The sequence below is a fragment of the Diadema antillarum genome, unplaced genomic scaffold (genome assembly GCF_040938485.1).
Source record: "Diadema antillarum isolate AM-2024a unplaced genomic scaffold, OU_Dant_1.0 seq00000172_RagTag, whole genome shotgun sequence".
Lineage (NCBI taxonomy): Eukaryota > Metazoa > Echinodermata > Echinoidea > Diadematoida > Diadematidae > Diadema > Diadema antillarum.
Window position 1 is genome coordinate 509,592 of NW_027271241.1, and position 13,154 is coordinate 522,745.

The window sequence follows — 13,154 nt, forward strand, 5'->3', positions numbered from 1 at the left end:
TTATTCTGTACCGGATACTCTCAACGGGTTCAGTTTAAAGTGGCAGTCACTCCAAATGTTTTTGTGTAAATGTTTACCGGAGAAATGTAAGGGGAAAAAAGAGAGATTATGGTTGAATATTTTGACTTGTACTTGATATGTTGATGTGGAGGTAATAAAATAGCCCATGGAGGGCTAAAAACTTTGAAAAAAAAAGAACATTGGACACGCCATTAGGCGCGGCATACATGTATTTTATTACCACTCAATATTCTTATTACAGGTACAATAATTATGTTCCCATCATGCCCATGGGTGGATATTGTAGTAAAAAAAAAATGAGACATACTGGTTTTTCATGTGCACACATCGAAATATTCCCACAGAGCACTGCGACCAAATTCTGCCTGTTGCCGCGTACAGACAAAGATTCACAATATATTGCGGGTGGGGAGGACTAGCAAGACAGCCGCGTCAGTCAGTCGTGTAGAAATCTATTGAGATGGGGTTGTGCATTCATTGGGAAGAATTTACACCCAACAGCATGACATCCAGTGGAGTTGTACATTGAAAGACTTATGCCACGTTCCCAGACATTATTGTATTGGACAGGTAAGGCACCCATCCATGAAAACAATGAACGCATTCATGTTTGACGAGGAGAATGAAGAAACCTCTTCAATCAGAACCAAGATTGTCCTTATTGAAGCCTACTGAGGGCACACACTCATCCCAAAGCACCGACTTTTATGACTTTTTAGACTTGTATATTTGAGTTAATACGTCAAAGGCAAGCGGTATTTTCCTTGCACGCGAATGTATCGCAACACAGAAAACAGACAACTCAAAAATTATTACATATCAAATGGTATGAAATAGTCTGAGGTTGTTTACATTGGTTTTATTGTTAAGATAAAAAAACATTGCATGGTCAGCAAAACAAATTAATGATAATACAACAACCAAGCTCAATATGGATGTCTCACTCTAGCTACATTCACGTGCCCATGATTTAGTGCACTTCGTACATGCATATGATGCGTATCTAACTTGGATGACCGTTACAAACTCGACACCAACCCGAGTCATAATAACAACTAAAGAGTCATAATACATAAAGAGACAGACATTGAGTGATCGCGGCTCGATATCAAGTAAAACAGGCCCACCAGGTATATGAATATTTATCCTATAAATCCTAATATTAAACGGAGTCACCCCACTAGTCATATAGCCAGCGAGCTAGACACCAAAGGATCATGCCTACGAGCTCAACACTAGACATAGGCCTATGAGACCCACAAGCTTGACACTTTAGTTTAGTAATCATTGAAATAATGATTGTAACTTAGTTATGTTTGTTTCATATCTTTTTGAGCTCAAAGAGGAAATAAATACAAATCAATCAATCATTCAAATCAATGGTAAGTGCGTATTATTGCACAGGGTCTCCCGATTAAGGCATGAGGAAGAAATGCATCATGGAAGATGGCAGTTTCGTTACTCTGGCCTGCGGGACAGATTTACATTCATGTAAAAAATGACTACCTTTTTATTGTTTCTAGTATTAGTAACGTCTATCGAATTTTTGTGTATTCTGTGATCCATGATTTAAAAATAATTCAAAATTACAAGAAACCGTTAAATGAATGTAAATTGCTTTACATGGTGTCAAGGAGTAGAAATACAAGCGAAAGTCATCAGCGAAGAGCTGGATTAAGTACATAATAACTGCAAATTACATAAGGGTTTACCGAGACATTCCCTACGTAGGGAAAAAGGAAATGCATCTTTGTAAAAAGTTAATTCTTTGTTTGAAATATAGCTGGTTTATTACGGAGAGCCACTATAGATCAAAGTTCATTGACCCCTGCCTGCGACCTTTGACCTTGAGGTGTACTTTATGTTTGGTAAAATGTGTAACTTTGCATAACCACTCTTCCCTCCAAGTTTGATTGAAATTGAAGTCCTCAGTAGAGAGTTATTCAAGTTTTTGTAACGTTACGGACGGACGCCGCAGGCGATCCCTCAGTCGCCACACACCTCCGGTGGGCTCGACCAAAAAAAATAACAATAATAATAAACGACGCATCGTTGAAAGTACTTCAAAGCTCTTGTCAGGATTCATAGATTCAGAGATGAATGAAAATTCTTTTTCTAAAAGGTTGGCTCCTGAGTAGTTCTGAACAGTCTGACAAAAATAACTTGCGTATACGATAGTAATCTATTACACGGAGGAAGAGAGAGAATGGGCGTAAAAAGAGATTTTACATCCGGCCAAATTTGATGATTATGAAGAACATGTTTCCCTTCGTTTCTCATCCTTTCACTACGACTCAGTTTTTGTTCTCATTTTCGATCTTATTTTCCGTCTTTTTCCCCCTTCTTATCAAAATCAATACTTTTATTTTCTAAAGTGGTTTCTCATCCTCCTTTGATATCATTATTTCTCTTATCCTGTGTCTCAAATAATCTTCTTTAAGGCCTTTGCGAATAATTCCGGTTTATTCTGGTTTATTATCTTCCAGCCTCCTCCTCCTCCTCCTGCTTCTATAAGGTACTTTTCTTCTATTTTGCAGACAAAATGAAAGGCGAATATATAATTATGACTTTGCATCACAAAACCAACAAAATGTCGCCAGACTATGATTTCTAGTTAAGGGCTGATTCCGAAAGAAAATACCTGATTAGCTTTGGAATGATGTATAAGTCGATTTAAATGGACTCTCCTAACCTATCTCAATATGGGGAAGACAACAAGCACTTTGGAAAAGTGCGTACTGAGAAAATAGACTCTGAAGTAAAGAGTCTACTCAAATGCTTACTCTTACCAAGCCGTCTTCTGCATTATGAATGTTACGAAAAATAAATCACAGAATGTAAATATCCCTAGCAACACCACTGAAGGAATTAACAAATAAAAGTGAAATTCAGCATGCTGTATTACCATATTCTCTTGATAACTAATACCAATATTCAAAGCAGTAGCATCAATTTTTCAAAAGTTATTAGACATTGAGAACATGTTGTGTGAATGTGTTTTCTTTTTTGTGTGAAATATAAAGGGGCCTTTCAGGACGAGCAGAATACACTATTCTTTAAAAGGACGCTCTAGAAAAACGGCTAAAAAATAGAATTTCCCATTGTTTTTGTGATTTCACCCTTTAGCAAAATATAGAAGAATAAAAAAATACCAAGTACTCAACATTGACTGGGTTGATTCGTTTCATTTCTTCTTCTTCTTCTTCTTCTTCTTCTTCTTCTTCTTCTTCTTCTTTTGTTTAGTCCTCCCTCACCTACAATCAGGGTGTGTGACTTTCTGTTGTTTTTTTTTTTGCTTGTTTTCATTTTTTTTGGTGCATAGTCACAATTCATCAAAAAGTAACATACCCGAGCAGTGGAAAGTATACCAGTTAAGGTGACATTATTTCTGATATTTAGTGTGATGCAACACAACATTAAGAGATAGAAAGTTCAGTTATTGTCAGGAAACAAGAGACAGAAACAAGAAGGAAAAGAGTCGGAAACTGCTGCGCCTGAGTTGACGAGTGAACGTGTAATCTTACGGCAAATTACAAATGAAGAGTTTTGTCACAACAACGAGCTAACTCCATTCTTCTTAAGTGGAGATATTTGTTATCAAATCTAATAAAGAAACAAAGAAAATAATAAGAAAAACAGAATATTTTAATCATAAATTCTAGAATATTTCTTGTTATGCACAAGTGAGCTATTACTTGAAAGATTTAATTTTGCTCTGATGATGGACTTATTTGAAATGTTGAAATATGCCGCTTAGCTCGTTTTGCAGTAAAAATCTTCAAATTTATTTCAGGGGGATTAAGTATAATTTTAGTAAAATGCTACCATGTAAGGACCATAGGAGTATGAATAAGACCGACAATCAATTCAAAAGTTACCACATTTTCAAAGTCTGGGTGTTGACAGGCCGTCATTACAGGATGGAACGTCTTCAACATCCGTAAGGTCACAGTAGTGGAAAGATAGAACGAGAATCATTTTTTTTTCTTTTTTTTTTTGATGTTGACAGCACACATTTATCCCATTGTATCTGGTTTTATAATCATTTATTTATATTTATTTCCATGTTGTCTGAAGGAGGTGAGTTAGTGGCTGAAAAGGTGATAGCGTCTGATATTGTCCAAATCTAATTTCATTTTTTTATTCAAAAATACCACTACTGAAACACAACGAAATATATATCGTAGCCTCCTTATCTAACAATGCCGTACATTGATTTAACACAGACATGACAGACTGCCTAATTTTTCTCAAGCGCTACTGATGTCTTCCCTATTTCTGCATTCAGATAAAGACACACATAATGTACTTAGCATAAAGTCCCGTAGGCCTTTAACCGATAGTTGCGGGGGTGACTGAAGAGGTTGTTAGCTATTGTTTTTTCTGGTTTGAAGCGATCTCATTACCTTTTACGGTGCATGTGAGACAATTAGCCATCAAACCAGAACTCTGCTTTTACATGCGCTAAAATATTCACAATATGACGTAGATGGCGCTTAATTGAAATGAATGAACCAATGGAACTTTCGAGCTTGAAAGTGACAGGGTTTCTGGTTCTGGTTGGCGCTGAGGATTCAAATAATAGTTCATTGATTTTTAGTAAGCCTGGTAAAAGAATGTCATTTATCATTACCAATAAACGTAGCTATAATGATGATTAAAATGCCATCTTTCGGTAGTATTAACTTTCGTGTAATCACCATAATCATGCGCATGTGTAGGGATGTGTATGTCCTGGTGTGACCGAATGATTACACGACACGGTAGACCAAGGTCAATCCTTGCACTTCCTCGTTTTCCACTTTGATGTACAAAACTTTCTGGTGACATTTTCTCACGACCACTCCACTGTTCTCTGACTCGACGAGGGCGCTCTTTAAGTCCATCCCACCTATCTCCTGTTCAAACACGTTCTCTCTTAATGTAATGATGATGTGCCCACCTACAGTGAGAAAACGAATAGAAGATAGAAGATTCGGTCCGTGCAAATATTTTCTGGTGGTTTTTTTTTTTCTCTCTCTATTCAATCTGATAGAACACATCCATTTTATCATATCATGCAAGAATCATCAGAGTCGTACCTCAGTACCAGTACCGATATTGATAATGCGGCTGCCTGCAAAATCACTGGCTAACAGACTGTACAAACAAAAACTGACAAGAAGAATGCTTTCAAATCTTCTAATTGAGCAGACTGCTACATAAACGACTGGTTAACATGAAATGGAGTTAAAAACGATAAGAAAGATGAGTAGCATTACGTCATAGTCCACATTTATGACGACCCGCTCAAATAATGTGACATGGTGTGATAATTATTTTGGCAACTAATGATTTTATGTTGAAAATGTTTAAAATATGACGTTACAACTGCAATTCATAAAGGTTTATTTATAACTTCGCAAAAAAACTGTTATGAAAAAAAAATGATTATGATAAATCTCATGGTCGAGGGTTTTATGGTACCATTATACTATCCCAGCACATTAACCCTATAGATTGGGCACATTGTGCCCCCTCCTACCAGATTTGCATTTGCCACTCCTTCGCCCTTAGTCCATTATTTCAACCAAATTTGATGACTTTTCCTGAAATCTTATTGAAAACATGTTGATATATAATTTAGCTATATTTGATATCGCTAGTTGTCATGGCAACCATAAACTGACAACTATGTTAGTCAGATTTTGCCATCTTTTTTTTCTGTTCCTATTTCAATTAACAATATTCCAGTGTATGAAATGGGCGTTTCTTGACTGAAATTTACTTAACCCGTTGAGGACGAGTCCCGAGTATACTCGGGCAGGGGTCTATGGGAAATGCGTGTTGTAGCAAAATCAAACCGTCCTCAACGGGTTAAGACGCAAAATGTGGAGTAATTATGGTCATGAAATATGTTTCTTATTATTTCCTATGTTTTTATGTGACAAAGGCATAAAACAGTAGATATGATAGAGATGGCTGGAAACAAGATTTTCCAAAGATTGTCCTTCTAATTTGTGTCATTTTGATTCCTTCATCCAAGTTATGCCTGTAATATCATTAGATTATCATGTTATCAAACTGCACACTCAAGATTCCAGTATCATGCAAATATGACATGTGATGATTATACATGTACCTATCCCAAACATTTCATCACAAGTCTCATAATGTATTTCTTTATGTTGTTATGAATAGCGCCCCATGTGGTGACCTTGAGAAATTTCAACAATAACAAATGAAAGATTCCACTTACTTATCATTTCTGGAAAATATGAAAATGATTGGTCCTTAATAAGACATATTTACGGAGGATAAAGGAATTATATTAAAAAATCACGCATTTAGTATATTTTTTTTCCTATGTATTTCTCAATATTACGGTAAATAGCGCCCTCCATGGGTAAGCTTAAAAAAAATCAAATGAACGGTCATGTAGAATGATTATGAGTCCCTCTACCCATGTACCAAATATGACCATGATACATCAAATAATGTTAAAAAAAGTTACATAGGGACACGATGTGCCCCCCTTGGGCCTTACTAAGGGTCAAAATAGCTTGGGCTTTATAGGGTTATAAATCAGCTGCAGCTGGTCTCGATCTTAACTTACCAGACTTCGTAAGGCGAATCATCTCAGGAAGGCTGTCGCCTTTTAGGTGTCCGGGCGCAAAACAGCCAACGCTGTAAAGAGCGTCGAAGTAACCTGTATCATTCATTACGGGACACGGAGAGAAGAGGACGGTGAAAGTCTTATGAAAACGAAAAGTATTTATCATCATCTTACACGCACACGCACACACACACACACACATCATTTACATGCATGAATACTTATATATTATGCATATCTCGTTTTTAGTATTATGTAGGCCTATAAGTATGTAATCATAATATTATACGGTGCGAAAAGATGAAGTGCAATGAAGGAACTACACTGGTTCTGTGCATGCACGGCCGGGACCCCTTCTTTCACTCTAATGTATATATATTATATATATATATATATATATATATATATATATATATATATGTATATATATATATATATATATATATATATATAATATATATATATATATATAATTACGTTCATACACACACAGACAAACACACACACAGGCACACACACAAACACATGTATATATGAATATATATATATATATATATATATAATACATATATATAATTACGTTCATACACACACAGACAAACACACACACAGGCACACACACAAACACATGTATATATGAATATATATATATATATATATATATATATATATATAGATAGATATAGATATATATGACCCTGCATTACAAAACCAACAAAAAGTCGCCAGACATGGATTTTATAGTTATAAGGGCAAAATTCTAGAAGAGCAGATTATAAGCTTTAAAATGATAAGTAACTCAATTCAAATGGACTCCCCTAAACTACCTAACTGTACTGGAAAGAAAAAAAACACTCTGGAAAAGTGTGAAATGCGAAAAGAGGCTTTGAAGTACAATTTCTATTCAAGCGCTTAATCGTTCACACAGTTCCAGCTGTTCGATGAAAGGGACATAACACCGGATGTAAACCACCGGAGCAGCAACAATGAAGGGATTATCAAATTAAGCTGAAATTAAGGATGTTCTATTAACATATTCTGTCCATGATTAAGTACTGTCCAGCAAGAGGGCAGTGTACTAGTATTTTAGTTAGGCCCATGTGCCCCTGTAGGCTACTGCTGTAAACATCAAGCTCATCTCCTGTACGGATAGTGCTGAAAAATTCAGTTGTTTTCTCATGACTAGGCTTTTTTTGTATGTGCTTAGCTTGTTCCACCATGTCTACTACTTCTCGGACTGGGAGGTGCTTTCACGCTAGATTCTTTGTTCTTTTCTTTTTTTTCCCCCCTGGTTTGATGATGTGGAGAGACTATCCGTGTCGTAGATTTATCAGTGCTCATTCGTTTGATCCTTGATTCCCACTATCAACTGGTAGTTTTAGGCTATCCTTCACCTTTCTTCATGAGTTTTGTTGATTGTTGTCTTCATGTTACTACAGTATATTTAGATATTAGCAGTCTTCTCGGAGACATCATGATTACTATGTATTCGGCCCACTCGTACGCTCGTTTCCCAATTAGGCACATTGCTCCGTTGGGCCTCATCAGCACATCTCCTGTCGGGAAAATTTGCTATAAAAAAGACTAAAAAAAACCAAAAAAAACCCCCAAAAAACAAATGTCACAAGAATACGCTACGTATCGTTACCTTGACTGTTTGGGTTTTAGCCGAAAGATTTCAGCTGCTGTTTCTGATGATAGTTGTAATATCTATGCAAAATGTGTAAGGCAGTTTCGAGCATGTATCGTTCATTAGAATAGAAGGCCTACGTAGCAATATTCGTGAGATACCACCAGATAGGATCGACTGTAACATTAGTCTAAGTATAGAAGATCTGGCACTGTTGGGCTGCAATATGTCGATCAGACTGTGGGTTATTTGTGTGAATCTGAAAGAATATAATATGCTATCAAATCAGTCATTATCAAAATGTATCATACTTTTCCAAGCAGAATAATATAAAACTTATTCTTACAAATATGAAACATGGTGCAAGGTGATTGATTGAAACTGATTACATATAAATTTAAAGATACCCCCTCTAGTATGAATGGAACAATCTCATTCTCTTCCCTACCGATCTGCCAGTTTCATTGGTCGATATCGTAAGGTCGCATACAATAGGCATCTTCCTGGACTTTTCCAAGGCTTTTGACACGATTAATCACGATATACTTCTCTCTAAGTTATCCAATTATGGTATCTGTGGAAAAGCCTTGCAATGGTTCACGAGTTATTTATCTGACAGATTTCAATATGTTCATGTGAACGGTTTTGATATTTCTATGAAGAAAATCGAATGTGGTGTTCCACAAGGAAGTTTGTTAGGCTCACTGTTATTCATAGTTTACATTAATGATTTCTTTAGATCTTCAGATAAACTCTCTGTTATATTATTTGCGGATGATTCCAATCTTTTTTTATTCCCACCCTGACCCTAATATTTAAATTAGTACAGTGTACAGTGAATTAAGAATTAAAGAATGTCGCACAATGGATATATGCAAATAGATTGTCACTGAATATTGAAAAGACAAAGTATACGTTTTTCAGTAATTCCATAGATTACCAGGTAATGTTAAATTTGACACTACTCCCCGAGAAGAGGTTTCGTTTTATTAAATTTCTAGGTGTTTGTGTTGATAATAAGATATTATGGAAGTGTCATATAAATTATATTCGTAATGTAATTTGTAACGTAACATAGGTATAATTAATAGATTGAAATAATACCTCCCTTCTTCTGTTTTGATGACGCTTTATTCAAGTTTGGTATTGCCGTATTTGAATTACGAAATTCTCGCGTGAGGGAATACAATACAATGGACATATTTGACGTTGCAAGACAAACTTGTTCTTTTGCAAAAGATGACGCTCAGAATTGTTTTAAACCTTCATATCCGAGCACATACTAATAAGCTGTTTCCTGAACACAAAATCCTGAAAATAAAAGAGGTGTATTTATTTCAACTTGGTCAATTCATGTTTAGTTACAAATGCAACCACCTACAAAAAAATATTTCATTCTTTATTTCACTGTAAATTCCACGTACATAACTATCCCACCAGACAATCTAAAGAACTTTTATCTTCCCTTAGTGAGAACTGTACACACTCAAAATAGATTTGTTTGTAGCGGACCCAGATTTTGGAATAGCTTAGATAACGATTTAAAAGACATTTAAGGATAAACTTTAAAAAATATTTGCTTTGAATAGCCTTGCCTTGAATAGACACTGTACTTCAGAGCCTCTTTTCTCAGTTCACACTTTTCCTGAGTTTGTGCTTTCTTTCCAATATTTAGATAGGTTAGGAGAGTCCATTTGATTTAAGTTCTACATCATTTTAAAGCTTAAAGTCTGCTCTTTCAGAATATGGTCTTAACTAAAAACTCAAGTCTGGCGACTTTTTGTTTGTTTTGAGGTGCAGGGTCACAAATGTACAATAGTCATTGCTCTCTGTGTGCATGTGCTGAAATTAGAGCGAGCTGCCTTTGCAAAAGGCTACCTATGGGAGGGCCATGCGATGCGCCGCGTAAATACCAATTCCGTGATACACACAACTTGTATTTAGTAAAGTATAACAGCTATCAACATTTAGGTGAAAGCCATATTTCACTGAGATGCTCCCTCAAAGAGGGCGTTTATTTAACCTTACCGTCTGTGAAGTCGAGATGGCAAGTGCCGTCAAAATTTGCCTTGATCGTTTCACGATAGACTCCTTTCTTTGATGCAAGCTTTAAGCATTCCGCCGATATATCCAGACCATAAACGTTGCGATATCCTTTGGTGTACATCTACAGGAATGAAAGGAAAGGTAATAATGTACAGAATAAAAACTATGTAACATGTACACAAGGATTTCGTGTAATGTATTTACTGATATGCCAATTTGCGTATGGCTCAGTCATGATTATTAGCAAGTTCTCACACTCGTTATATTTTTAATGCTGTTAACCCCCCCCCCCCCCTTTAGAAGTCCGTTTGTAAAATGTAGTACACTCTATATTCTGTTAAAGGTAATTATTGTAAATGAAAGCAATGATGTAAAAAAAAAGAAGATTTTTTTAAGTTAACGCATCTGATGCATAGACTGTGTATTGTCATTGATTGTGTTGGTCAGTTGTATCACAAAACACCTACGATATAAACATTTTGTATAAAAAAAGCCGAAAATATAAAACTATTTTATAAAACTATTTTCAATAAACAATAATTCTCAATAAAATCATTATTTTGAACACGGTTTAGTCTAGAAGCAATTTTACTACAACTATCGTTCACATTTTGCATAACTAGAAATACTTAACATTGCCCTAATGATTGAGCAATGAGTATTTAGAAGTTGTTGTAATGAACCACTGATATTGAAGACCCGATAGCAAACAAAAAGCAAAGTAAACTAAGAATGCAAATGAGAAATACAATTAGCCATACAGAAGGGTGTCTTTCTCCCCTTAGATTGCCTCCTTACCGTTTTTATTTATGATTATGGTGACATGGTGTTAGGGGTGTTTTGTTTTTTCTTTGCTTGCTTGCTTGTCTGCTTACTTGCTTGTTGAAATATGTAAACAAAGACATACAAAATTATATGGCAATGTACCCAACAATGCTAACAGAATTGTGACAAAAATTTGTGACCAGTGATCACAAATTGATCGAGATTATCTTTAACGTTTGATAGAGTGGAGCAATCGGATTCTATGTGTATACTAAAACACTATTTCTTTTATTTATCTAGTTTACGACACCAATGACGAAAATACCATTTCTCCAACTACTCCAGTACCGCAGCCGACTTCCAGAATCATTCCATTTCTGTCCGGTACGGTCTGGAGGATCACGTTGGTCGTCTCCTCGTCGGCTTTATAAGATAAACACTTTAAAATCTGGGAAGTAGAAAGAAGAACAATCGCATTCAGTAATCAAGGCCTTTTAAAATCAAATCGGAAAGTGTAATTTGAACTCATAATGACTGCTACGAATAGATTAACATGTGTAGGCTATAAGACACTGGTTTGTTCTATCACAAGATGATTACTGCCCCGTATTAGCACAAATTCATACAATAGTTTCGCCTCCCTCTCCCTTTTCAAATTTCTTTTTTCCGTAATCCCCTTTAGATTTTGTCTTTTTGTTTTAAAATTTGGAGGTTAATGTTTGTATGTCAGACACACACATCATAGTTTCACTCGACAATTGTAAAACTTGTTGAATTAAATGCAATACTGACAATTGTCATTTAGATTGCGGCTCATGTTTTCTTAATGATGCAAAAAAAAAAAATGTATTGCCGATCCCAAACAATAGTACACATCCTACTCAAAAGAACATCCACCGCAGGACAGAATATAGCCTTCTCAACAAAGCAATACAAAATAAGCCAAATTGTTTTATTCTAAATTTCATCACATCCATATTACACTGAAACAAATTCAATCATATTTACACAATGACGTCAATAACCAATACTTACTTGATCATAACTATTTGCAATATCATCGTATGCTAACTCCGCCTCATCCTGTTTTAATCCAAGAAGATGTTTGACGGTAGACTCCGCCCACTTGACGCTTTCAATGTCGACTTCGCTGTCTTTGTCAGTCACGGTTGGCTTTGTTTCTTCCATGATGTCTTGGTGTCTTACTCGGTGTCTGTCTGTCTGTCTGTCTGTCTCTCTCTCTTTCCCTCTCTCTCTCTATATCTGCATAGGTGTTGTTTGTTGCAGAATCCTGAAATGTAATAAAAAAACATATGTTACTCTTCACTCTTCTACTGTAATGTGCTTGCAATCATAGCAGAAGGAATATTGTCTGGTTTGGGGGAAATTGATTTAGGAAAAGGCTTTCAATGTAAAACGTTAGATACAAAGCGGTCATGTAGATTTTCATAACTTTGTTTCCTTCTTATGGTTTTTAGACGAAACTGTCAAGCATACAAACAGTTTCGCAAAAACAGAATGTATAATTCACTGTTTCATATAATCTAATTGTATTTTATTTCGAGATGGCTATATTCTCAAGCGTGATCTTGATAAGAGTTCCTATGTTTCTGTTCTATGTCTATGTCTATAATTCTTCTTGTATACCAATGTTGTTTGAATGACTAGGAGTATGAAGACAACCTCCACATATCAGAGATTCAATTTTTACTGTCTTTGGCATGTTTAACTATTACTTGCTATTTGTCACAGAACGTGGCGTTGTCTGTTTTTTGATTCTTTGTTTGTTTTTCCTAACTCGTCACCGTCTATCTTAAAATGGTAGCAAGAGGCCAAAAACGATGGTATTCTCGTAGCAACGTCCTTATAGGCTTTAAAGCGAAACCAGGTAGCATTGGTAAGGAAGAAGGAAGACAAAGCACACCCACGAGCGACATGATCTTGTGGTCTTGTGGCAGAGTTTCCTTGCATGTTTGTTTCACCCATACTGTGCCAATGAGTAAAATGTGCAGAAACGTCACACACAGACCTATGAAAAGGTAATTTATGTGGCACACAGGGAGTTAAAAAGGGGGAATATTTGATAGAGATTCTGTA

The 13,154-nt window shown here is 35.8% G+C and overlaps 1 protein-coding gene across 1 annotated transcript; it reads right to left on the reverse strand.

Moving 5' to 3' along the window:
• Nucleotides 1-4,772: 4,772 nt before the first annotated feature.
• LOC139728298 (methyltransferase-like protein 27) lies at nucleotides 4,773-12,245 on the reverse strand. Its single transcript, XM_071639246.1, has 5 exons — nucleotides 12,093-12,245; nucleotides 11,383-11,505; nucleotides 10,275-10,413; nucleotides 6,617-6,709; nucleotides 4,773-4,963 (listed from the first exon to the last, which is right to left on the reverse strand). Exons 1-5 carry the CDS (start codon nucleotides 12,243-12,245, stop codon nucleotides 4,773-4,775), a joined length of 699 nt encoding a protein of 232 aa, XP_071495347.1.
• Between the last annotated feature and the right edge of the window lie 909 nt (nucleotides 12,246-13,154).

Coding starts and splice junctions, on each gene's coding strand:
- LOC139728298 (XM_071639246.1), bottom strand. CDS start 12,245: ATGGAAGAAACAAAGCCAACCGTGACTGACAAAGACAGCGAAGTCGAC. Junction 11,506..12,092: donor TTGCAAATAGTTATGATCAA/GTAAGTATTGGT, acceptor TCTACTTCCCAG/ATTTTAAAGTGTTTATCTTA. Junction 10,414..11,382: donor CTGGAGTAGTTGGAGAAATG/GTATTTTCGTCA, acceptor TCATTCCTGTAG/ATGTACACCAAAGGATATCG.